At 48.6% G+C, this 23,931-nt stretch overlaps 1 protein-coding gene across 1 annotated transcript in view; it reads right to left on the bottom strand.

Moving 5' to 3' along the window:
• The window catches only part of C9H20orf27 (chromosome 9 C20orf27 homolog), a 39,038-nt gene extending 15,387 nt beyond the window's left edge, over positions 1-23,651 (bottom strand). The window contains 3 exon segments of the mRNA XM_033161089.1: positions 4,989-5,136; positions 14,393-14,535; positions 23,455-23,651. Of these exon segments, the coding sequence (XP_033016980.1) occupies positions 4,989-5,136; positions 14,393-14,535; positions 23,455-23,473 (310 nt within the window). The 5' untranslated portion in view covers positions 23,474-23,651.
• Between the last annotated feature and the right edge of the window lie 280 nt (positions 23,652-23,931).

The raw sequence follows: 23,931 nt of genomic DNA, 5'->3' as shown, positions 1-23,931 counted from the left end.
AACCCCTTTCACCCTCCAGAAAAGGTCACCTGAGCATCTCTTCAAGGTGCAGACAGGAATGCAAAGAAGTACTAAGCAACACAATCCCCAAAGCGCCAGGTACCCCCTAGCTGAGCAAAATGCACGATGAAGCATAAAGATGTAACTTGAGGCTTCGGCAAGGACCAGAACCCCCAGGCGCCTTTTATCTGATTTGGCAATCTTTTGTGACACACAGCCAGCGGGAACCGTCGTTTTCGAGGCAGCCCTCGTCACAAGGAGGCCTGGCAAATCCAGAACGAGACCTGATAACCGGACAACGCCGATAGTCTTAGTTATTTTAACCCACGTGCATGCATTCTGCGCTCCTCTTTTTATGGCTTTGATTTTGGTCAGTTGCTGTAATTGTTCTCTCCGTTTCATGCCCCTTATAAAATACAACAAAGCAGAGAAAGCTTTACAATAAAAAAAGATAGCAAGCGACACAACGCCCTTGCACAAAGCAATTTGCATAACGGCAAAGCCGGCCCCATATCTTTTGGCAAGAGAAAATGGAAGGAGAGAGAGAGAGAGAGAGAGAGGAAATCAGCCTGGTGACTGATTACTCCACAGAGATCTGGCGATTCCAGAGGGGCTGGGAGAGCACATCTTGTGCGCTTCAGGAATCACAGCACATCCAACCTGCCACGGATGACACAGCAGAAGCCACGGCAAAGATTGCAGAAATGATCTAATTATCCAATTCTGTGCAGAGAGAAGACCTGCACCCTGTTTCTGCCGCTGCAACAGCCGGGAGAAATGCGAGCCGAGTTGTTCTGTCAGCAGCTGCGGCGGGTAAACATGCAAAGCGATGACTCATCTTGCCGCGTGAAAACTTGCGCACCAAAGTGGCCTTCCCTTCGCGGTGCACAGCAGGATCCCTTGATCATTAGAAGCATCTCAAGGAAATTGGGGCCGGAAAAGACACAGTTTTGCAGAGCGCAAATCGCTAGACGGCTCCGCTCTGCCTCCACGGTTGGAGGCAGCGATGATTCTGGATCCCAGTTGCTGGAGATTTCTCCCAGTTTCTCCCAATTCCAGTTGGAAGAAGGGAGAGTTGCTACTGTTCTCGGATCCCTCTTGCGGGTTTCCTACGGCTGGCCACTCTGAGAATGGGACGCTGGACAAGATGGGCCATTGGCCTCGTCCAGCAGCCACTTCCTATGTTCTTAGACCCAAGGGAGTAGCCTTCCCCAACCAGATCCAAGCTGTGCTGGTGGGGGCAATGGGAGCTACAGCCCCAAACATCTGGAAGGCAGTGGGTGAGGCTGGGGGAAATTATATCAAGTAATAATACCATCTGAGGGTGAAAGAGGAGAGCGCAAAATATGGCCACTGGTCCCATCACCTCCTGGCAAATAGAAGGGGAAGAAATGGAGGCAGTGAGAGAATTCACTTTCTTGGGTTCCATGATCACTGCAGATGGTGACAGCAGTCACGAAATTAGAAGACGTCTGCTTCTTGGGAGGAAAGCAATGACAAACCTAGACAGCATCTTAAAAAGCAAAGACATCACCTTGCCGACAAAGGTCCGTATAGTTAAAGCTATGGTTTTCCCAGTAGTAATGTACGGAAGTGAGAGCTGGACCATCAAGAAGGCTGATCGCCGTAGAATTGATGCTTTTGAATTCTGGTGCTGGAGAAGACTCTTGAGAGTCCCATGGACTGCAAAAAGATCAAACCTATCCATTCTTAAGGAAATTAGCCCTGAGTTCTCACTGGAAGGACAGGTCCTGAAGCTGAGGCTCCAATACTTTGGCTACCTCATGAGAAGAGAAGACTCCCTAGAAAAGACCCTGATGTTGGGAAAGATGGAGGGCACAAGGAGAAGGGGACGACAGAGGATGAGATGGTTGGACAATGTTCTCGAAGCTACTAACATGAGTTTGGCCAAACTGCGAGAGGCAGTGAAGGATAGGCGTGCCTGGCGTGCTCTGGTCCATGGGGTCACGAAGAGTCGGACACGACTGAACGACTGAACAAAAACAACAATAATACCATCAGTACAGGTGCTCCCCAGGGCTGTGTGCTCTCCCCACTCCTTTTTTCTTTATACACAAATGACTGCACCTCAACTGACCCATCGGTTTAGACCTTCAAATTTGCGGATGATACGGCAGTCATTGGGCTTATCCGGGAGGATGATGAATCTGCATATAGGCGGGAAGCAGACCACCTTGTTTCGTGGTGCAGCAGGAATAACTTGGGGCTAAGTGCCCAAAAGACAGTGGAAATGATAATCGGTTTTAGGAAGCTCCCTCCCATCTCGCTGCCACTTTCCATTCTTGGTAACACTCTACCAAGTGGTGGAGTCCTTTAAGTTCGTGGGCTCTATAATTTCTCAAAACTTAAACTTGTCAGGCAACATCAATATGATTATTAAAAAGGTCCACCAGAGATTGTATTTCTTGCGACAACTAAGAAAATTTAATTTGGCCCAAGAATTGTTGATCCAGTTTTACAGAGGTACCATTGAAACTGTTCTCTGTAATTCTACTACTGCCTGGTATGGCACAGCCTCTAAGCTGGACAAGAAGATGCTCCAACGAGCAATAAGAATTGCAGAGAGGGTAATTGGAGTTAGTTTGCCTCCAATAGAGACACTTTATGCTGCTCGAGCCAGGAAGAGAGCAGAGAGAATTGCCGCAGACCCTTTGCATCCCGGTCATCACCTGTTTGATTTACTTCCATCCGGACGTCGTTACAGGACTCTATACACAAAAACGTCTAGGCACAGGAATAGTTTTTTCCTTGTGCCATCAAACTGTTGAATTTGTAGTTGTGTGCGGAAGGGAGGTCAGTTGGTGGTATGGGGTTCCTTTGTTGTGCTGTTGTATCGTGAGGGGATAGTGTTTGTATGAGTTATGTTTTCTTTACATTGCAATGTAGTCGAAGCAAAATTCCAAGTATGATTGATACTTGGCCAATAAAATTATTCCCATTCCTATTAGGAAGTTGCCTTATAGCTTGGTTGCCTTGGTCTGGAAACCCAGCCTTATAAGGAGCGCTTGAAGAAGAAGAAGAAGAGGAAGAAGAGTTTGGATTTGATATCCCGCTTTATCACTACCCAAAGGAGTCTCAAAGCGGCTAACAATCTCCTTTCCCTTCCTCCCCCACAACAAACACTCTGTGAGGTGAGTGGGGCTGAGAGACTTCAGAGAAGTGTGACTAGCCCAAGGTCACCCAGCAGCTGCATGTGGAGGAGCGGAGGTGCGAACCCGGTTCACCAGATAACAAGTCTACCACTCTTAAGAGGAGCCATCTTCAAGTATCTCAAGGGAAGATGGAGCAAGCTTGTTTTCTCCTGCTCCCGGGGTGTGGGTAGGACTCTAACCAGTGGATTCAAGTTACAAGGAAGGAGATTCCAACTGAACATCAGGAAGAGCTTTCAGATGTTAAGAGCTGTTCGACAGTGAAACAGTTTCCCCTCAGGAGATGGTGGACTCTCCTTCCTTGGAGGATTTTAAGCAGCGGTTGGATGGCCATCTGCCATGGGTGCTTTAGCTGAGATTCCTGCACTGCAGGGGGGTTGGACTAGATGACCCTTGGGTCCCTTCCAACTCCGAGATTCTATGAGGTATGGACATCCTGTTCTTAGAGCGGCCAACCAGGTGCCCATTAGGGGAAGCCCACAAGGAGGATCCGAGCAGAAGAGCAGAAGACCACTCGTGATTCCCAGCGTCACTGAGTCAGACCATTGGTCAGTACTGCCTGTACCAGTGGCTCCCAATTCTTTTCAGGGCACCGCCTGCTTGGCTCCATGGACTCATCCCCAGCGCCCTGCATAATTTTATAAACTGCTCTCTAGTTGACTCTTACCTTTTCTGCAAAGTAGAAAGTCCCAGAGAGGAGTCAACAACAACAAACTTTATCTGCATAGCCTACAGGCCATTGCATCAAAAAGACACATATTACAGATACTGATAAAAACCCTATATAAACCAATAAAATGAGCTGAATTGGGATTCGGCACAATTAAAACAAGAATAAATGAGATCTAAATTATGAGGGGGCACTGTTATCATTCAGCTGGCAGCCCTCAATTTCATGGCCCTCTCAACAAATCTGGCTACCTTCTCCGTTGTCTGGGTATTCTGGTCTGCCAGGAGGAAAAACTGTATGTCCTCGGACGAGCGACCCGGAATGGCAAGTATTAGCGGCGTGACGATCTCTTCCCTCAAGTCTTTATATAAGGGGTTAAGACAGGAGTACAAGAACAGCGGAAGGTAGCATATCTAATCTGGCCAACGTAAAAGCTTGTCTGTATTTTGGAATAGTTAAATTGGACAGGTATGCCGCCTGGGAGTCCAGGTAGGAGGGGGGAAGATGAATGTACCATGCACTGAATTTCTTAACGATGGCCAGGTTATTTTGCTGTTCAATATTCTTCAGGCGCTGGTTTATGAGGCTTTTTGCCTTGAATAGGCCCATTGTGAGTAAATGCTGTGCATGCAAGCCACATGAGAGGAGTTTTTGGTGTACAGCCTTTACCCATGAGCTTTTGTGTACGTTCCGTGTGACTAGATGCAATAGCCCAGATGGATTTAGATTTAGACGGAGCCAGTAATTTAGTGTTCTTTGCCAAGTCCGTGTTTCAACAGATGGAAGGCCCAGAGAGGAGTCGCTCCACCCCTTTTGGTTATCTTAGTAGCGGTTTTCCAGCTTGCCCCGAGCCATTTTGAGCCACACAACATCTCTTTTGAGCCAAGGCGGCCAGAACTGTACCTTGTATATTCCAAATGCGATTGCAGCATAGAGGCAAAGTCAGAACCAAGAGGGGAAACACTGGAGATATATGTGTGTGTGTGTCTGGTTTTCTTTTTTTAAGGGGATCAATAAAACAGGGTTTTTAGGACATAAGGAAGAGCATTTTAAGAAACGGAGAATCTCGAAACCGCAGGAAAGGGTCCCCTTCAGACACACCCATCGTCTCGCAGCGCGGAAGGTGATGCAAGGCAGAAGGATCTTACCTTCCATTCCTTCCGATCCAGGCGCTATGCTGGTCACGCGGAGATTCAGGTTGGCCAGTTGAGAGGCACAGACATCCTTCCCCAGCCGCTGGACGAAGGGCAGGTGGAAAGTGATCTCGTACTTGTGCAGGATCTTCAAGAACCCAACCTGGAGAAGGAGAAGGGGCAATGAGAGCCAGGAACGGGGCAGGAATCAGAGGGACCCCAAGGCAGCAGCCATAGCTGGGGAATCCCTGGCAGGTGGCCACCCAACCTCTTTTTAAAAGAATCAAAACGAACAGAGTTGGAAGGGACCTCTCCAAGGGACACCTGGTCCAGGGTCCTGCAATGCAGGAATCACAGGTCTAGGTCCCCCACAAAACATCCATATTTCAGAACCACACAATAAGGTGCCAGAGACTGAGGGTGGCTTACTGGTTTGTTTTTGAATCTTATTTTTATTACGTTTTTTTGTGTTTCGTATATTGCAATTTTTTGTGACAAACTACCCTGAGATCTAAAGATGAAGAATGATATACAAATGTTAATACAGTGGCACCTTGGTTCTCAAAACGCCTTGGCACTCAAACAACTTGGAACCCAAACACTGCAAACCCAGAAGTAAGCGTTCCGGTTTGCAAACTTTTTTTCCGGAAGCCGAACGTGCTCAGTTTTGAGTGTTATACTTCCGTTTTGAGTGCCACACTTCCGTTTTGAGTGTTACGCTGAGGTTTTTTTTCTCTCTTTTTGCCATTTATTTTGAGTTTTTGTGGCTTTTGTTTTGTTTTTGTGGCTGTGTGGAACCCAGTTCGGCTACTGATTGATTTGATTGTGTGACTGCAGTACATTGTTTATTGCTTTCATTTTAAGGATCAATGGTCACGTTAGTTAGCAAAAACCATGTTAAATTGCTGTTTCGGTGGTTGTTTTTAAAAGTCTGGAACAGATTAATCCGTTTTGCATTACTTTCTATGGGAAAGCGCGCCTCGGTTTTGAAACGCTTTGGTTTTGGAACGGACTTCTGGAACGGATTAAGTTTGAGAAACAAGGTGCCACTGTAATTATTATTATTATTATTATTATTATTATTATTATTATTATTATGACACACGCCCATCGCAAACTCAGAAGTGACAAGAAAGGGGGGGCACTCCCCCATTGCACACAATGACCCAGAATGCAACCCCCATGCGAATCAGGGGGTGTCTGACTAATGTCATTATGATATTGTCAAGTTATGCTCCCAATTCCTTTCCTAATAATCCCTAGAGTCTGCCTTTGTCACAGCCCCCCCCCCACACATAGTGGGTCTACATCTTCATCAAGCTACCCACTAGGACCCATAGAATCATAGAATCCTAGAGTTGGAAGAGACCCCAAGGGCCATCCAGTCCAACCCCCTGCCAAGCAGGAAACACCATCAAAGCATTCCTGACAGATGGCTGTCAAGCCTCCGCTTAAAGACCTCCAAAGAAGGAGACGCCACCACACTCCTTGGCAGCAAATTCCACTGTCGGACAGCTCTCACTGTCAGGAAGTTCTTCCTAATGTTTAGGTGGACCCCCAAGGTCTCGTTCCTGGTCCATCACCGCCAGTTCAGACCCCATGGGCGAAGATGCGAAATTAAGATTAAATGCCCCGACCTGCATTGCTGTGCCCTCGTTGACATGGAATTGCATTTCCTGCTTCCCCACCCATTTGTTCCGTTTGGAGAGGCCCTTGTGGAGCTCTTCACAATCTCTTTTTTGTTTTAGCGGCCCTGGAGAACTCAGCAACAATTTATCCTGACGCACAATGTTTTCAGGGACGCCCACGCGGCAGTTGGCTGCGAACCCTCTGCGACTCGCGCACGCCAATGTTTTCTGCGGCGCCCCCGCAAAACACCACCGTCGATAAAACACCGCCGTCTCGTACAAATCTGGATTTTACCCTTTCCACTGGCTTTTCTTCCTGATTGGATTTTCCGCGGAAACGGTGAGCTGGGAATAAACCGGGGCGTGCGGGCTGCGTTACACGGGACTGCCTTTTGCTGAAGGCCATCGGCAAGAAGTTTATGCCCAGATTTGAGGCATCTTTATGAAACAGTCAGACTGGAAACGGGGTCGATGTGCGAGCTGGCCTGGGAGGATAGAAGGCCGGCAGCACACCCTGCGAGCGGAAACAAATCACCCGGTTACGGCAGGTGGAGAGAGCTGGGTGCACGGCACATTGGGCGTAATCGCGCAATTACACCCGAAAGGCAGAAATTAGGCATAATTTGTATAATTGCTTTGAGCGCAGAGCTTGGATTCCCAGGGCAAATGATTTGAGGCAGGGAGAAAGGGGATGGAGACGTCTTGGGCTGTGGGAAGATTCACACGGCCAAGTGAAACGGCAGGTGATGAGAACACAAAGTACAATAGTGGACCCTCCGGATACGAATTAAATTCGTCCCGGGGGTCCTTCCATAACCCGAAAAGTCCGTAGGCAGAGGAGCACATGGTTCGTAAAGCAAACGTTATGTATCCAGAGTGGTAGGTAACTAGAGGGTCCACTGTAGTGCCAATGGGAGCTGTAGCCCTATATATCTGGAGGGCACCAGGCTGGCAAAGTACAGGCATCTTCAGCCAGGAACCCCCAACGGGGGACCCTGAGGATCATCTAGTCCAACCCCCTGCTATGCAGAAATATGCAGCTGTCCCTTACAGGGATCGAACCTGCAACCTTGGCGTTATCAGTGCCACGCTCTAACCAACTGAGCTATCCAGCACATAAAGACATAAGATGCTAATCAGCCGAAGGCCTGGTTAAGCCCGCTGAAATCTGGTTCCTGCATAAAGGGTCCGGAAAGCAAGCCTTTTGAGGAAGGGCCGAGGGAGTTGGGAGTGTTTAGCTTGGAAAAGAGGAGACTGAGAGGAGACAGGAGAGCCATCTTCAAAATATCTGAAGGGCTGGAGCCATGGAAGACGCTCCAGAGAGGAGGACCCAAATGAATGGATTCAAATTACAGTGGTGCCTCGGTTTCCAAACAGCTGAGTTCCCAAACAACTCGGAACCCGAACGCTGGAAACCCAGAAGTAGGTGTTCCGGTTTTCGAACTTTGCCCCGGAAGCCGAACGTGCTCCTGAGCTTCCATTTTTCCTGTTGCGCAAGAAATTTGAGTCCCCCGCATAGTAATTAAGGCTTATTTCAGGCATAGGCAAACTCCGGCCCTCCAGATGTTTGAGACTACAATTCCCATCGTCCCTGACCACTGGTCCTGTTAGCTAGGGATCATGGGAGTTGTAGTCCCAAACATCTGGGGGGGCGGACTTTGCCTATGCCTGGCTTATTTGCTCCCGTTTTTACCCTTAAGCAGCAAATTTAAGTGTTCCCCCCCCCCATTGTAATTAAAGCCTTCCGCTTCCGATTGCTCTGTTCTGGGGTGATATTTGGTGCTTTAGTTTTTGCTATTTCTTGCGTTTTTAGTTTGTGTGGCTTGTTTCTCCTTTTATGATTGATTGATTGATTGTGTGACTGCGGAAATGGATAAAAGCCCCCCATCCAAACCATCAGCGGAGGTAAGAAAAAAATTGATTTTAATTTTTATCATCTACAATACAATCTACAATAACAGAAGTCACCAGACCATACCAAGAACAAACTTAGTTGGTCCCTCTCTCACTATATTTAAGGATCTGGTGACTTCTGTTTCAGTGTATCTGAAGAAGTGTGCATGCACACGAAAGCTCATACCAAGAACAAACTTAGTTGGTCTCTAAGGTGCTACTGGAAGGAATTTTTTTACTTTATTTTGTTTTAAATGATTCAAGTTTTTCTTTTTTGAATTTTTAATATCAAATTTATTTAGATTTAGATTTAACAATTTCACAACGAATTTAAAAACCTTTCGCAGATACAAATACAAAGCAATAGCAACAACCAGAAAAGGTAAAAAACAAACAAAACAAAAAAACAAAAACAACAAAAACAACAAAAATAAAAACCACAAAAAGTAAAAAAGGGGGAAGGAAAAAAGAAAGAAAAAAAGAAAAGAAAAAGTAAGACTAAGTGTATAGTCACGTAGGTAACTTCTTCCAATGCAAGAGAGATACAAACAAAGGAAACAAAAAGCAGTAATTAATTCTAGTTACACATTATTCAACTTTTTTATCTTTCCTATATTCCTCCCTGCATTGCTACAGTTCCATACAAATAATCTATACAATTCCATACAAATAGTCTATACAGTGACTTCCACCTTCCATACAGTACTTTACTTCAGATTCATCCTTCCGTGATTCTTCTTCAGCTAATGGAGTCTTAAAAGTTTTAAAGGTCGATGTGTTCGACTGGTTGCTTAGAGTTAGGTGGCTCAAAGTAAATTTGTGATATTTAAAGAAGGATGAAGGTGTGAAGAATCTCCGAAACCGGGTCTTGTCCTGGCGCATTAATTTCACCTGGCATAGAAACTTTAAGAAATAAATCTTTCCATAAGAGACTTGAGAAACTTGAATCGTTTAAATCATCGTTGTGGCCTTGTTTCTCTACAATTTTCTGCATTGCCCCACCCCAAAGGTGGCACACCAGGGAATATAGCCCTCAAGACACAAAAGGACACCCCCCCCCCCCCCGCTTTGAGCTGGATGTGGCAATGGCCAGGCCTGGAGCAAAAATCTCTCTCTCTGAGAGGCCAGCGAAAACCGCTCTGCGAATGTCCCAAAACATTTCCAGCTGCACGTCTGCAGCCATTAAGCTGCACCAGCCTGCCTGCCTTTGCAGTTTCTTTGATCGCAGCAAGGCCTTAATGTGTTAGCAACGGCGCGCATCAGTAAATGACATTTGGTGCCTGAAAGAGCCCGGGAGGGGGGTTGCGGGGAGAGTAATCTGGGCGACTCGTCGGGAAGCAGATCTGCTTCTGCAGAAACACCTCCGTCCAGGTTGGCTTAAGAAATCCCGAGAGGCTAAAAGCAGCTTACTAGTCGTAGTATTAAGAAGAATAATAACAATAAAGTGTATCTCGCAGGCCTTCCCAATAAATGCTTTGCTGCGATAACACTTAGGTCCGTTTAATAATAGCCTTGATGAAAGGAGCTCTGCACCCAAGCAGCCCACATACTGGCCAAGTCAAGTGTCATTTTGCAACCTACGTAGATCGCACATTCCACATGGCAAGGGACTCTTGCTCAGTGGGCAGAGCAGGTGTCTGGCATGCTGACGGCCCCGGGTTCAGTCCTAGCATCTCCAGTTCAAACCTCACTTCGCTTAAGACCGAGGAGAGCCACTAACACTCAGAGCAGATAAAGTAGGCATGAACAGGCCACATGCTAAATAAAATCATAGTTCAGCCAAGCTGTGGGGGGAGTTCAGACTCTTTCGTTTCGCTTTCGGCAAACCACAGTTTCCTGTGCTATCGAAACCCAGAACAATGGCCGTCTAACTGTGGTTAGTCGACAGGCTTCAGAAACTGTGAAATGGCATCGGCCTGCTTTAAGCTAGCCCCAATTAAGGACAGCCTGTCTGTCAATCTGGGCTGCATGACGAATGACGGTTAACTCAGGAGGAGGGGACTAGGCTTCTTCACTTATCTCTGCCATGGTTTAGGGTGACGCTCCAAGGCAGCCTAGCCTAACCTGGGGCTTCCTGTGTCCATCACAAAAAGAATTCAGTGGCATTGCGCAGAGTGATTTGAACACAGGACGCCCCAGGTTCAAAACACAGAACCCCTGGCTAAAGCAAAAAGGGGGGGGGGAATTTGGAGAGTGGTGCTCGAAACAACTAGTGGTCCTATGGACTTGGGAGAGCAGCTGGCTATCCAAACAGGCCGCACGCCTTCTTTGACCACTGGCCAATCTAGGTGGGGCTGATGGGAGCCAAGGAATTCGAAAATATCTGGAGGGCCACAGGTCCCGCTCCCCCAACCCACCGCCAACGAGTCCTCCAATAAAGGCAGCTTCGCAGTTGTGCCAGCAGGCAAGATCTATACTGATAAATATTTTAGTGCCCTTGAAACGGCATTTAATCCTGCCTGAGACAGAATAGTATCTGAAATAGCTTTCTCTAAATACTGAGAAGGAAAGCAAGATCGAAAGCTCCAGGACTGACTGGGGGGCTGAGAGGGATTGCGGCCTTAAAAAATGTACCCAACGACCAAGTGAAAATCCCATTATTGGAGAACTAGAGAGCAAGGAATGAGACAATACCCAGCAACTAGCTCCCATTTCGCCTTTTGGTTTCACGCCTAAGCAAGGGAAGCGACGAGAACGCAGAGGCGGAAGAGGCTGCTGTAATCAGGCTGTTCCTGGAATGAAACTTGGATAATTGGTTTTTGCGTCCAAAACGGCAGAAGTAATTAGGCTTGGCGTGAGTGCCGCACAGATGAAGACGGGAAAGGGAGCTGGGTGCCGTCTCGTAATTGCAGTCCTCCCAAAAACGTTGCAATTGGGGCAGCCTCAGGCCTGTCCCCTCGCATGCAGGGTCATGACTCCCCAAAAGCCTGGTGTGGCACTTTGTGTTGAGGAGACGCTCTGCCCATGCTCAGAGACACGTGGAGGCTCAAAGACCCAAGGCAGTTCTGAGATTTGAGTTCCTTAATAATAATAATAATAAATTTTTTATTTATACCCCGCCCTTCCCCGCCAAACCGGGCTCAGGGCGGCTAACACCAATAAAATCACAACAAAAACATAAAACAGTTCATTAAAATACAGATTAAAATACAATTTAAAACTAAATCTAAACTTCAGCCTCATTTTTAAGTAGCCCACCAATCACACCAAAAGAACGAAACATCAGGGTTAAACTGAAACCAACCCAAAGACCAAGTGGAACAGCTCCGTCTTGCAGGCCCTGCGGAAAGATGCCAAATCCCGCAGGGCCCTGGTCTCTTGTGACAGACCGTTCCACCAAGTTGGGGCCAGTACTGAGAAGGCCCTGGCCCTAGTTGAAGCCAACCGAGCATCCTTGTGGCTCGGGACCTCCAAAAAGTTATTATTTGAGGACCTTAAGTTCCTACCCGGGACATACCAGGAGAGGCATTCCCTTAGGTACGAGGGTCCTTTAGCTAGGTATGTGCGTTTGTGTGCAATATAAATATCATTGCACAGCTAAGAGGATACAACAAGGAGGGTATATCCCACATGCAGCACTGCCAGATTTGGCCAGGGCTGAGAGGTAGCTGTACTCCAACAATACTCTCTTCTGCCTTGGCCAGACCACACATGGAGTCCTGTGTCCAATTCTGGGCACCACAATTCAAGAAGGATGTTGACAAGCTGGAAGATGTGCAGAGGAGGGCGACCAAGATGATCGAGGGTCTGGAAACCAAGCCTTATGAGGAATGGTTGAAGGAGCTGGGTGTGTTTAGCTTGGAAAAGAGGAGACTGAGAGCAGACATGAGAGCCATCTTCAAATATCTGAAGGGCTGTGGAAGGAAGGCACCTGATGAAGCAACACAACAAGCCAGGCGACAGATCGCTCCGCACATCCGGCTTTCCACCAGCCCGACATACAAGGCCTCTTTCTCCCGTCTCTTCCCCAGATGTCATTTTGCTCCAGGGGGGCAAAACGTTGGCAGGAGAATGAAAACTAGAGGGACAGCTGCTTCTAGAATGGGATCTAAAGTTCTCAGCAGTGGGTTGGGGAGGGGGGGGGCCTCTTTGAAGTCTACACTGAGGACTTAATTACTCTTAATTTTAAAAAACGCCAAAAAAAAAAAAAAACCCACGGGCTGATTCCCTTTTGCAAAAAGGAAACAGCCACTGCAAGCATCCGGAGCAGCTGGGAGACCAAGTGGTGTGGGTGAAGAGAAAGGGAGAGAAGCAGGCGCCTGCGAATGGATTAAGTCTCACAGAAGGAACCCCAAAGCAGGGGTGGCCAAGGTGGTGCCCCCGGGGCGTTTATTAATCACAGCGTGAGAGCATCTTAGCCGGGAGTTTCGCATGTACAGGAAAACTGTGCACACCCGACCCCTTAGCTAGCGGGGGAGGCCAGGGATTCTCGTGGGGATTCATGCGCCTTCCTGAAATCTCACGAGAGCATCCCAGAGCCAGCGCCTTGAGCAGGCCTAGAGCCCCACTCAAAGCAAGGCTCCCAGCCTCTCCGTTTTGAATCTTTCTGCACGACACAAACCTCCTGATTTGCCATGTCGCTGCGTCCTCCGACGCCCGCAGTGAAAACGCACGCACATTGCCCCTGCTTCAGATGTTACAAAGAACTGGAAGCTCTCCACCTCCTGACAATTTGTTAGCCAAAGCACGGGAAGGAAGCAGGGGAACTCCTGGTAAATTGGTGCTAATTTGGATAAGCTCTGAGTCAACAGCAAATAAGCCACCAACGGCTACCAGGCTGAAAATCTTGCCTGATCCCCTTGCTTGGATGGCTTCCAAGCGCCAAGGGCAAAAGCGAATTAAACCAGTAATTCCCTGAGCTACAAAGAGGGCTTGCTAATTTCAATATGCTATCATCAAGGCAGGATCTGGACACATAGGGTTTATATATAGCTTGCCCTTCCTGGAAAAGAGCATTGTTTGGGGGGGGGGTGTCCCCTCTGGGAACCTGGAAGGATCTCAGTTATAGGGGCCAAAGTCGAGAGAGAGGAAACCTCTTGCAGACAGTTCAATTAGAAACACACCGGGCGCGGTGCTAGACACAGGAGTGTTTGGCATCCAGAAGAGCTCAGCGTTTTGCCGCTGCAAGGTTTGTGGGGTTTGAAAAGCGCAACAATGGAAATGTTAAAAAATTAGATTAAAAATGGATAAGCTGAAAGAAACCAGAGGGTGGTGGGAAGTTTAGGGATTCTGAGAATGCTAAACGTGATGGTGAACAATATCTGTAAATTGAAATATCTTATGTAAAAAGGTAAAGGTAAAGGGACCCCTGATGATTAGGTTCAGTCGTGGAAGACTCTGGCGCTCATCTCGCTCTATAGGCCGAGGAAGCCGGCGTTTGTCCACAGACAGTTCCGGGTCATGTGGCCAGCATGACTAGGCCGCTTCTGGTGAACCAGAGCAGCGCACAGAAACGCCGTTTACCTTCCCGCCAGAGTGGTACCTATTTATCTACTTGCACTGTGACGTGCTTTCAAACTGCTAGGTTGGCAGGAGCTGGGACCGAGCAACGGGAGCTCACCCCGTCGCGGGGATTCGAACCGCCGACCTTCTGATCGGCAAGCCCTAGGCTCTGTGGTTTAGACCACAGCGCCACCCGCGTCCCGCAAAACTCAGTAATTTTTTTTTTTAAGCGTGTTCCTAGACCTCACTACTGCGCAGATAGGGATGGCAGCATACAGGCAGGGTAGGCAGGGTTTCTGGTAGGGGAGGGACTATGATGGGAGCACCAACTTGCAGTCCCGACCTCTAGACTCCAGGAGTACAAACAGACACCTGGCCTACTAGTAGTACATGTCAAATGGATCGAGGGGTCTCAGTGGACCATAAACATAACGTAAGTCAACAGTGCGCTCTTACCTTCACCAAGAAACTCCCATCTTTCTCCTGGGTGACCATGACCACGGAGTCGTGGAGCTTCTCATCAAAGTGCACGTGGCTGGAAGTCCCCTCTGTCGGTTGAGGCGGGGCGAAGCGGACACCCCCCGCTTTCGACTTGGTGCCTAGAGAACGCATCAAACCCAAACAGGGATCAGCTACCAATTTCAGGAAGAGCAAAAAAAAATAAAAAATGAAAGGCACAAATACAGGATGGGTGACACCTGGCTTGAGAGCAGTACATGTGAAAAGGATCTAGGAGTCTTGGTAGACCACAAACTTGACATGAGTCAACAGTGTGATGCAGCAGCTAAAAAAGCCAATGCAATTCTGGGCTGCATCAATAGGAATATGGCATCTAGATCAAGGGAAGTAATAGTACCACTGTATTCCGCTCTGGTCAGACCTCACCTGGAATACTGTGTCCAGTTCTGGGCACCACAGTTCCAGAAGGATACTGACAAGTTGGAACGTGTCCAGAAGAGGGCAACCAAAATGGTCAAAGGCCTGGAAACGATGCCTTATGAGGAACGGCTTAGGGAGCTGGGTATGTTTAGCCTGGAGAAGAGAAGGTTAAGGGGTGATATGATAGCCATGTTCAAATATATAAAAGGATGTCATATGGAGGAGGGAGAAAGGTTGTTTTCTGCTGCTCCAGAGAAGCGGACATGGGGCAATGGATTCAAACTACAAGAAAGAAGATTCCACCTAAACATTAGGAAGAACTTCCTGACAGTGAGAGCTGTTCGGCAGTGGAATTGGCTGCCAAGGAGTGTGGTGGAGTCTCCTTCTTTGGAGGTTTTTAAGCAGAGGCTTGACAGCCATCTGTCAGGAATGCTTTGATGGTGTTTCCTGCTTGGTAGGGGGTTGGACTGGATGGCCCTTGGGGTCTCTTCCAACTCTAGGATTCTGTGATTCTATGATTCTATAACATTAGACAGAAGTTGGAGCTAGCTTATTCGCAGCTGGCTTGGGTCTGGTGAACCCGGAACGCAAGGAGAGCCTGCCGGATCAGGCCCCCCTAGTCCAGCATCCTGTCCTCACAGTGGATACCCAGCTGCCCCAATAGGATCGTAAGCAGAATTCGAACACAAGAGCCCCTCTTCTCCCGCGGTCTCCTACAACTGGCATTCAGCAGCATGGCTGCCTCCAACTGTGGAAGACAAAGCACAGGCATAATGGCTAGTAGCCATCATGGGTTAGTGGCCAACCCTGCCTCCTGTGGCAGTGAGTTCCACAGTTCAACTATGTGCTGAGTAAAGAAGGGCTTTCTTTTATCTCTCCTGAACCTCCCAATATTGGATGTCCATGAGTTCTAGCGTTACGAGAGGAGAAAAGTCCATCTGCCTTCCCAACGGCGTGCACAATTTTATAAATGTCTATTATGCTATCATTACTCGCCTTCTCTCAAAATTAAAAAAGCCCCAAACCCTGCAACCTTTCCTCGCAGGGGGTTGCTCCATCCCTCTGATCATTTTGGGCGAACCTTTTCCAACTCTGCGATATCCCTTTTGAGGCAAGGCGACTAGAACTGCACACAGTATTCCAAATGCGGCCGCACATTTTTGATTTGTATAAGGCAGGGGTCAGCAAACTTTTTCAGCAGGGGGCCAGTCCACTGTCCTTCAGACCTTGTGGGGGGCCGGACTATATTTTGAAAAAAAATAAATGAACAAATTCCTATGCCCCACAAATAACCCAGAGATGCATTTTAAATAAAAGGACACATTCTACTCATGTGAAAACACCAGGCAGGCCCCACAAATAACCCAGAGATGCATTTTAAATAAAAGGACACATTCTACTCATGTAAAAAGTAGACTCAGCGTGTTTTTACATGAGTAGAATGTGTGCTTTTATTTAAAATGCATCTCTGGGTTATTTGTGGGGCCTGCCTGGTGTTTTTCATAGAATCATAGAATCATGATTCCAACTCTATGATTCTATGAAAAACACCAGGCAGGCCCCACAAATAACCCAGAGATGCATTTTAAATAAACGGACAGATTCTACTCATGTAAAAACACACTGATTCCCGGACCGTCTGCGGGCCGGATTGAGAAGGTGACTGGGCCACATCCGGCCCCCGGGCCTTAGCTTGGGGGCCCCTGGTATAAGGGCATTGCGATATTGGCAAGTTTGATCTCCCCGGCATTCGGGCTGGGGCTGATAGGGCTGGGGCAGGGGTAGAGAAAACCAGATTTGGCTTTGCACTGAAAGACACACTGGGATGCTGCTCCTCATTTTTATCATTTGGTCTTACAGCCAAGCAAGGAAGGGGGGACGGACTCTCATAAGTCACTGGGGTGGGTGGAAGGGAAGAGAGGTTTGCACAAAAGACACCAAGGAGCTGAGGTTATAGAGGCTTTCGCCACAATGTCGGCGTGCTATCAACAGGCAACAGCTGCGGCTCTCGGGGACAACAATGCACCAAACGGCAGAGATAAGTTTGGTGCTCCGGAGACAGTGAAAATGGCACACGGTTCCACTGATGAGCAGAGGCGTGTCCAGTGGAACAGATCCAGCTCTTCCTTTTGCAAAGGGTTTCTGCCACGGAAAATTATTTATAAATGTTTCCAGGGAGCCCGCTTCGGATAAGCGACTCCCCTTTGAGGAAAGATGTAGAAGACAAAGATAACGACAGAGAAGAGGACAAAGACAGAGAAGAAGACAAAGAGACAAAGGCAGAGAAGACAAAGACATTTTCTAATGGAACAAATTATATTTTTTAAATATGTTTAAGCTTCCCTGTATATTTTGAAGATACCCGTTTTAAAAAGCCTGCCAGGCACCTTCCGTTTCCACACCTGAGCACCCACAATGAAACGTTAGCCTAGGTCCTGAACTGCCTCACCCAGCCTGATCGCCTCTGCAGCCAAACCTGTTCCAGATTCCCCCATCCCCCAAACTACAGTAACCCAGCAAGCAGCACTCACAGCCCGCATCAGCCCATCACACAGTTATTTTCTTTAAAAATGTGGAAAAGTTCAGAGTGACGGGTCACTGCGTATCTGATGGACAGGAAAAATGATACTGGGTAGGTGCTTAAAAAACAAAAGGTCACGGACACAAGCCCCAGCAAGCTCAGACAAGGCGGCAGTGCTGATAGCTGGAGGGACAGGGCTGTCCTCTCCACCCCCAGGGTGGGGTTCAGCATTAGCAGAGCATTGAGCCCAGCCACCTGGAAGCAACCTTTCCATCAGGCTGCACCAAAGGAGGAGGCCAGCTGCTCACTGTAAGAGCTCTGTAACTTTAAGCACAGGTACCCTAAATTTGCTCTTTCCCCCATCCTCCTCCCTCCTCGTTGCCTTTTCCTTTTACGCTGCGTCCGTTAAACTGTAGGAATAGGGGCAGGCCTGTTTTTCACCGAGCTGAAATCCCCTTTCAACTTTCTCCACGCCATGAACCATATCATAAACTCCTGTCATATCCCCAAGGGATGTGGCTCTATGGGGAGCTGGCTTCTGGCACCAGGCCCAGGCTCTAGTGATACAGAGGTGTCTGCGAAAGCGGCATGGAGGCTGGTGACATCAGCCACACCGTGTGGGAATTCCTTTGCAGATGACCGCTGTGCCTGGAGACAGACAGACAGACAGACAGACAGGTCGTGCATCCACAGCAGTGACCAGAGGAGGAATGATCGGTGGGAGAAGAAATGCCATGATGCTTCGGCAGCAGCACAACCAGAGGCCTTCCTCTGCCCCAGCTGCAACAAAACATGTCTCTCCCGCATCGGTCTCTACAGCCACAGCAGGGGCTGCAACTCTCCAATGGATTTGACTTCACCCTCCTTTGTCTCGCAAGACAGATACCAACATTATCATGTGGCCTCTTACCTTTTCTCGAAAACAGTGTTTCCCAAACTTAGGTCTCTGGCTATTTTTGGGACTACAACTCCCATCATCCCTAGATACAAGACCAGTGGTCATGGATGGTGGGAATTGTAGTTCTAAAACAGCTGGAGACCCTGCTCTAAACTAAAAAGGCTCCTAAAAAGTAAGGGGAAATATCTGTGCGTCTTACGGAGTGAATGGTGGTCCCTGGAGCTGAATTGCCCAGGGGCCAAAAGAGGATCATGCTTTTTATTTCACAAAGAGAAAAGGGGGTGTTGAAAGGACCCCGCTCAGCAGCTGATCAGCAAGAGATCGGGAGAGAGATAAGAGTCCCCGGCTCCCTTTCAGCCCCGCCCTCCATTGTTGAATGTGCTGCAGAGGGAGGTTGTTTGTTTCCCCAGCGACATGTGACTGGCTGATTAGATTATCTGTCTGGAAACTGTAGAAAAGGCTCCCTTTCCTTTAGAAGGTGCAGTAATGTGAGTTGAACCCCATAAAAATGGGGCTTTTCCTCTTTGCTTTTCCCCCTTTGCAAAAGCTTTGCTTTTCCCCCTTTGCAAAAGCTTTGCTTTTCCCCCTTTGCAAAAAAGCTGCAAAAATTTTAGCTGATCCTAAAAAAAAAAACCAGGGTTTTTCCCTTTGCAAAAAAGCTGCAAAACTTTTAGCTGATCCTCAAAAAAAAACGGGGCTTTTCCCTTTGCAAAAAAGCTGCTAAACTTTTAGCTGATCCTCAAGAAAACAGGGCTTTTAGAAGAGGAAAACCAGAGAAATATTTTTTTCTTGTTTCCTCCTCTAAAAACAAGGTGCGCCCTATGGTCCGGTGCCCCCTATGGAGCAAAAAATACGGTATATACCCATCCTTTTTCTGCAAGGAGCTCAACGTGGCATCCAAGGTCTCTCTCCCCCCCCCCCCCCGGTAACTTAATAATAATAATTTCTATTAATTGTACCCCGACTATCTGAGAGGGTTGACTCCAGGCAGCTTCCAACATATATAAAAACATCATCAAACATCAAACCTTAAAAAGCTTCCCTGTACTGGGCTGCCTTCAGATGTCTTCCAAAGGTTACATAGCTACTCACCTCCTTGAGATCTGATGGGAGGGTGTTCCACAAGGTGGGTGCCACCCCTGAGAAGGCCCTCTGCCTGGGTTAATCCCAACAACCCTGCGAGGTAGGTTAAGCTGCAAGGCAGTGGACTGGCAGCCCAAGGTCACAGCCAGTGAGAATCGTGGCTGAGTAAGGATCTGAACCCTGGTCTCCCGGGTCCTAGTCTGACACTCTTAACCACTACTCTAACCTGCTCATGACATAGTTCCAGTTACAGGTGGGTAGCCGTGTTGGTCTGCCATTCTATAAAAGATCTCAAAGTAGCTGTCTTAATACAAAGAAATTTCAGAAATAGACTGGAAAGAGAAGTGGCTGAATTGCAACTAATCACCAAACTTAAAACCATGGAGAAACCTGGTCTGAACAAAGACATTGGATTCTTATCTCATTATACATAACAAAGCTATCTTTAGCCACCTCACCCCTTGCCTTTCCCTGCAAGACTAATTGCAGCCGTTAAGAGTCGTCAACAGGTTTTCCACACCTATCAGCTGATCACCCATTCCCACCACCCTTCTGAGCAATACCCCTCCCCACTCCCTCACTATATTTAAGGGTCTGGTGACTTCTGTTTCAGTGTATCTGAAGAAGTATGCATGCACACGAAAGCTCATACCAAGAACAAACTCAGTTGGTCTCTAAGGTGCTACTGGAAAGAAATTTTTTATTTTGTTCTGCTCATGACAGCAAGCAAGGATGTGAACCTAGATCTCCCAGCTACTACACCTGCCTCTCCTAACCTCGTATTAATGTCTGAGTAAGCAAAGGATTCCTGACTCCCCGGGTTGTTGAGCAATTGCAACAGAAATTACTCACCCACTGACGGTGTATCATAGCTGGAATGAAGGAAGTTGGAGCAAAGCAGAGACCAAGTTTAGGGGTGCGTGTGTAAGGGCTGGGCTCCATTCAGTTATGGTACTCAAAATCACTCCTGTGCTGAAAATTATTTAATCCTAAGCATACGTCTTTCTATACCAGTGAGTGGATTTCAGAGTCCCAATAAAACAGTGTTTTTCAACCTTTTTTGGGCAAAGGCACACTTGTTTCATGAAAAAAATCACGAGGCACACCACCATTAGAAAATGTTAAAAAAAATTAACTCTGTGCCTATATTGACTATATATAAAGTAATTTTTCAATTTTTCCCACGGCACACCAGGCAACATCTCACGGCACACTAGTGTGCCGCGGAACAGTGGTTGAAAAACACTGCAATAAAACACACTGCAATAAAAAAAGTATATACTGCAAAGGCTGAAATCCCCTCCAGTGCTGATGAGTCCACAAATATGCCCCAAGCAGGACGGCTAACTTCTGATAGGCTTCGCTCCTCCTGTCCAGGAGGTTTTTCATGTCCCCCTCCCAGGTCAAAGTGCACAGACTTGCCTTTCCAGAAACTCCTGTCCAGCAAAAAAGGAGGAGGAAAGAGGAGGGTGGGAAGAGTATTCTGAATTCTGCCCATTAGTGATGGATCAGCTGCTGAGGCTGCAATCATGGGACTGTAAAGTTGGAAGGGGTCCCCAGCGGTCATCTAGACCAACCCCCTGCAATGCAGGAATCACAGCTAACACCCCTAATCAATGAGGCAGAGACTCAAGATCTGACTCTCTCCTCCATCTGACCAATGGTTGCAAAAATAGTTTGGGCAAGAAAATGGGGAGATTGGGGACACTACCGAGAAGTCCAGGAAGAAGAGGAGTTTGGATTTGATATCCTGCTTTATCACTACCCGAAGGAGTCTCCAAGCGGCTCACATTCTCCTTTCCCTTCCTCCCCCACAACAAACACTCTGTGAGGTGAGTGGGGCTGAGAGACTTCAGAGAAGTGTGACTAGCCCAAGGTCACCCAGCAGCTGCATGTGGAGGAGCGGAGACACGAACCCGGTTCCCCAGATTACGAGTCTACCGCTCTTAACCACTACACCACACTGGCTCTCAAACCCCCCTCTGCCCCACTGAACTCAAGAAGCCCCTTACCTCTGACGAGACAAGTAGATACAGCCGTACCTCTACTTACGTACCCCTCCGGATATGTAAACTTCGGCATGCGAACGCGGCAAACCCGGAAGCGTATACTTCCGGGTTTCGCTGCGCACACATGCACAGAAGCGCTCTATCACACCGCGCATGTGCGCAGAGGCGGCGCCTCCGGATGCAGAATTTTCAGGTTGTGGGTGGACCCCCGGAGCGAATGAAGTCCATATCCGGAGGGTACAGTGGTACCTTGGTTCTCGAACAGCTTAGCTGTCGAACGAATCGGTCCCCAAACACCGAAAACTCGGAAGTTAAGTGTTCCACTTTTGGAACGTTTTTCAGAAGCCAAACGTCCGACGAGGCTTCCGCTTGAGTTGAGGAAGCTCCTGCAGCCAATCGGAAGCCGCGCCTTGGTTTTCGAACTGTTTCGGGAGCCTTCCTGAACGGATTAAGTTCGAGAACCAAGGCACCACTGTATATGATTGTGCTGCCAATAAGGCCAAATAACGGGGGTTGAGGCCATTGGAAGTTGGGGGAGGAAAGGGTTGTTAACGCGGAGAGGTTCCGGCAGCGGAAGGCAGGAGAATCAGAAGCGCTGATTCTTAGGGAGACCCCAGACGTCTGCTAATTTTGTTTCGCAAAGCGGCAGGTGTGCCTTGCAAAGCTGCAGAGCTGGTCTGTCGAGGCATCTGTTTACCGAACTTATGAGCACATAAGAATGTGAGAAGGGTCTGCTGGGTGAGGCCAAAGGCCCGTCTAGTCCAGCACCCTGTTCTCACAATGGCCGGCCAGATGCCCAAATAGGGGACCAGTAAGCAGGATTCGAGCACAAGAGCTACTCTCCCCTCCTGTGGCTTCCAGCAACCGGCATTCAGGAGCAATGCTGACTGTGGAGCCGTATTAGATCTATCATAGCCGTCTCCTCCTCCAGGAACCTCTCTACTCCTCTTTTAAGGCCATTGGGGCAGTGAGCTCCATAGTTTCGCAGAAGCACGTTCTGGGATCTGTCCAGAATCTTCCAGCACTTAGCTCCTTTCTTCCAAGGAGCTCAGGGGCTAACCAGTCTTAGGGTCCAACGACCCTGCGAGGAAGGCAAGCCTGAGACGCAGCAGCCCTCTGCCCGCCAAGCCAGAGCCGGTAGGGATTTGAACCCGTCCCCAGTTCCAGCAGTCACGACGATGCCCTCTGCACCAAACTGGCTCAGATCCCTTTCATTCAGGTTTGGCTGCGGCATGCGGATTTCCCTTGCCGGAGACGTTTTGAACCGATCTGCATCCGCTTTCTGAAACTGATTATTAAAGGGAGGCAAGGACCGAATACAAAACACATGAAGGCATGCATAAACGGAGCAAAAGATTCGAGCAACTCCGCTAGATATTTCAGCCAGCTGCATTCTGTATGTTTTGGACACAACAGCCCCCTGCCCAAGGAAAGCTCTACTGCCCTTTGATGGGCACGGGGTTTATTTACAAAGAATATTATTACCTCGCCTTCTCTACCGCCAAGTGCAGCGATGGATGTTCGTTTGGACACATCACAACCCAAAAGGCTCAAGGCAGAATTCGTTCCAAAATCAGCATAGCACAGCGTTTGCCAACCTGGTGCAATCCCATAGTTTTGAACTACGACTCCCAGAAGCCCCAGCCAGCACAGCGGTCGTAGTCCAAAACCTCTGGAGGGCACTGGGTTAGTGTGGGCAGGAATTTCGTCCAGGACAGGACCACCGCAGCCTCCCCAAACTTGCAAAAGGGAACGCGCAATCCTGAGCATCGGTGCCTTCCCACATGCTCAGACTGCTCTGCACAGTCTCTGCGGCCCGTGGAACCCTGCAAGGTAGGCCTGCGCTGGCTGAAGCTGACGGGAGCTGGGGTCCAAAACAGTGGGGGGGGGCGCCAGGTTGGCGAACGCTGTGCTAGCAACCCTCCAGGTTGCAGGCTGAGAGACGCAGCTGCCTGGACTTGGCCTGATCCAGCAGGGAAGCTCTGGCATTCAAACAGAGCAAGGAACCCTGCACTGGAGGAACACGCCTGGCGGAAGGGCAAAAGAAGCCCAAGACCACCCAAGGATGCTCAGGTCACCATGGCAACGGGCATCCAGCCTCACTCTGGGTACCACACCGGCCACTCACCTTTGTTTGCAGTCGCCATTTGACCCAGGGAGAAGTTCCTCCGGCTTGCTTGCTGTGCGTTGAACTTTGGCCAGCCTTGTCAGCGAGGGGCCATGCTCCGAGGGGGTGCAGCAGGCTGCCTCTGGAGACAAAGAGGGGGTGCACAAAGGGGAGCGGGAGAGGGGAAGAAGACAGGCGGGGAATGAGCCACAGTTAAGAGACTTCTCTCTCTCTCTCCCCGACAAAAGATCTTGCACAGGGTGGGGAACTGCCTTGCCCAAACAGTTCTCTGAAGCGTTCCCTCTGGGTCCTAAGGGCTGACATGTCCAAGCCCATACCAACAATTTGCTTGGGGGGGGGGGATGAGGAGGAGTGGGCAGGCAGGCTAAGCATCCTTAGGGAATTGAACCGTTAACCCCAATCACAGATTCCGTGACCCACATGCAAAAAGGTAAAATGAACCCAGGACCAAAGCTAATACACCTCTATAGCCCCCAG

Source organism: Lacerta agilis, chromosome 9, assembly GCF_009819535.1.
Source record: "Lacerta agilis isolate rLacAgi1 chromosome 9, rLacAgi1.pri, whole genome shotgun sequence".
NCBI classification, from domain to species: Eukaryota; Metazoa; Chordata; class Lepidosauria; order Squamata; family Lacertidae; genus Lacerta; species Lacerta agilis.
This window is presented reverse-complemented; position numbering and strand designations above follow the sequence as displayed.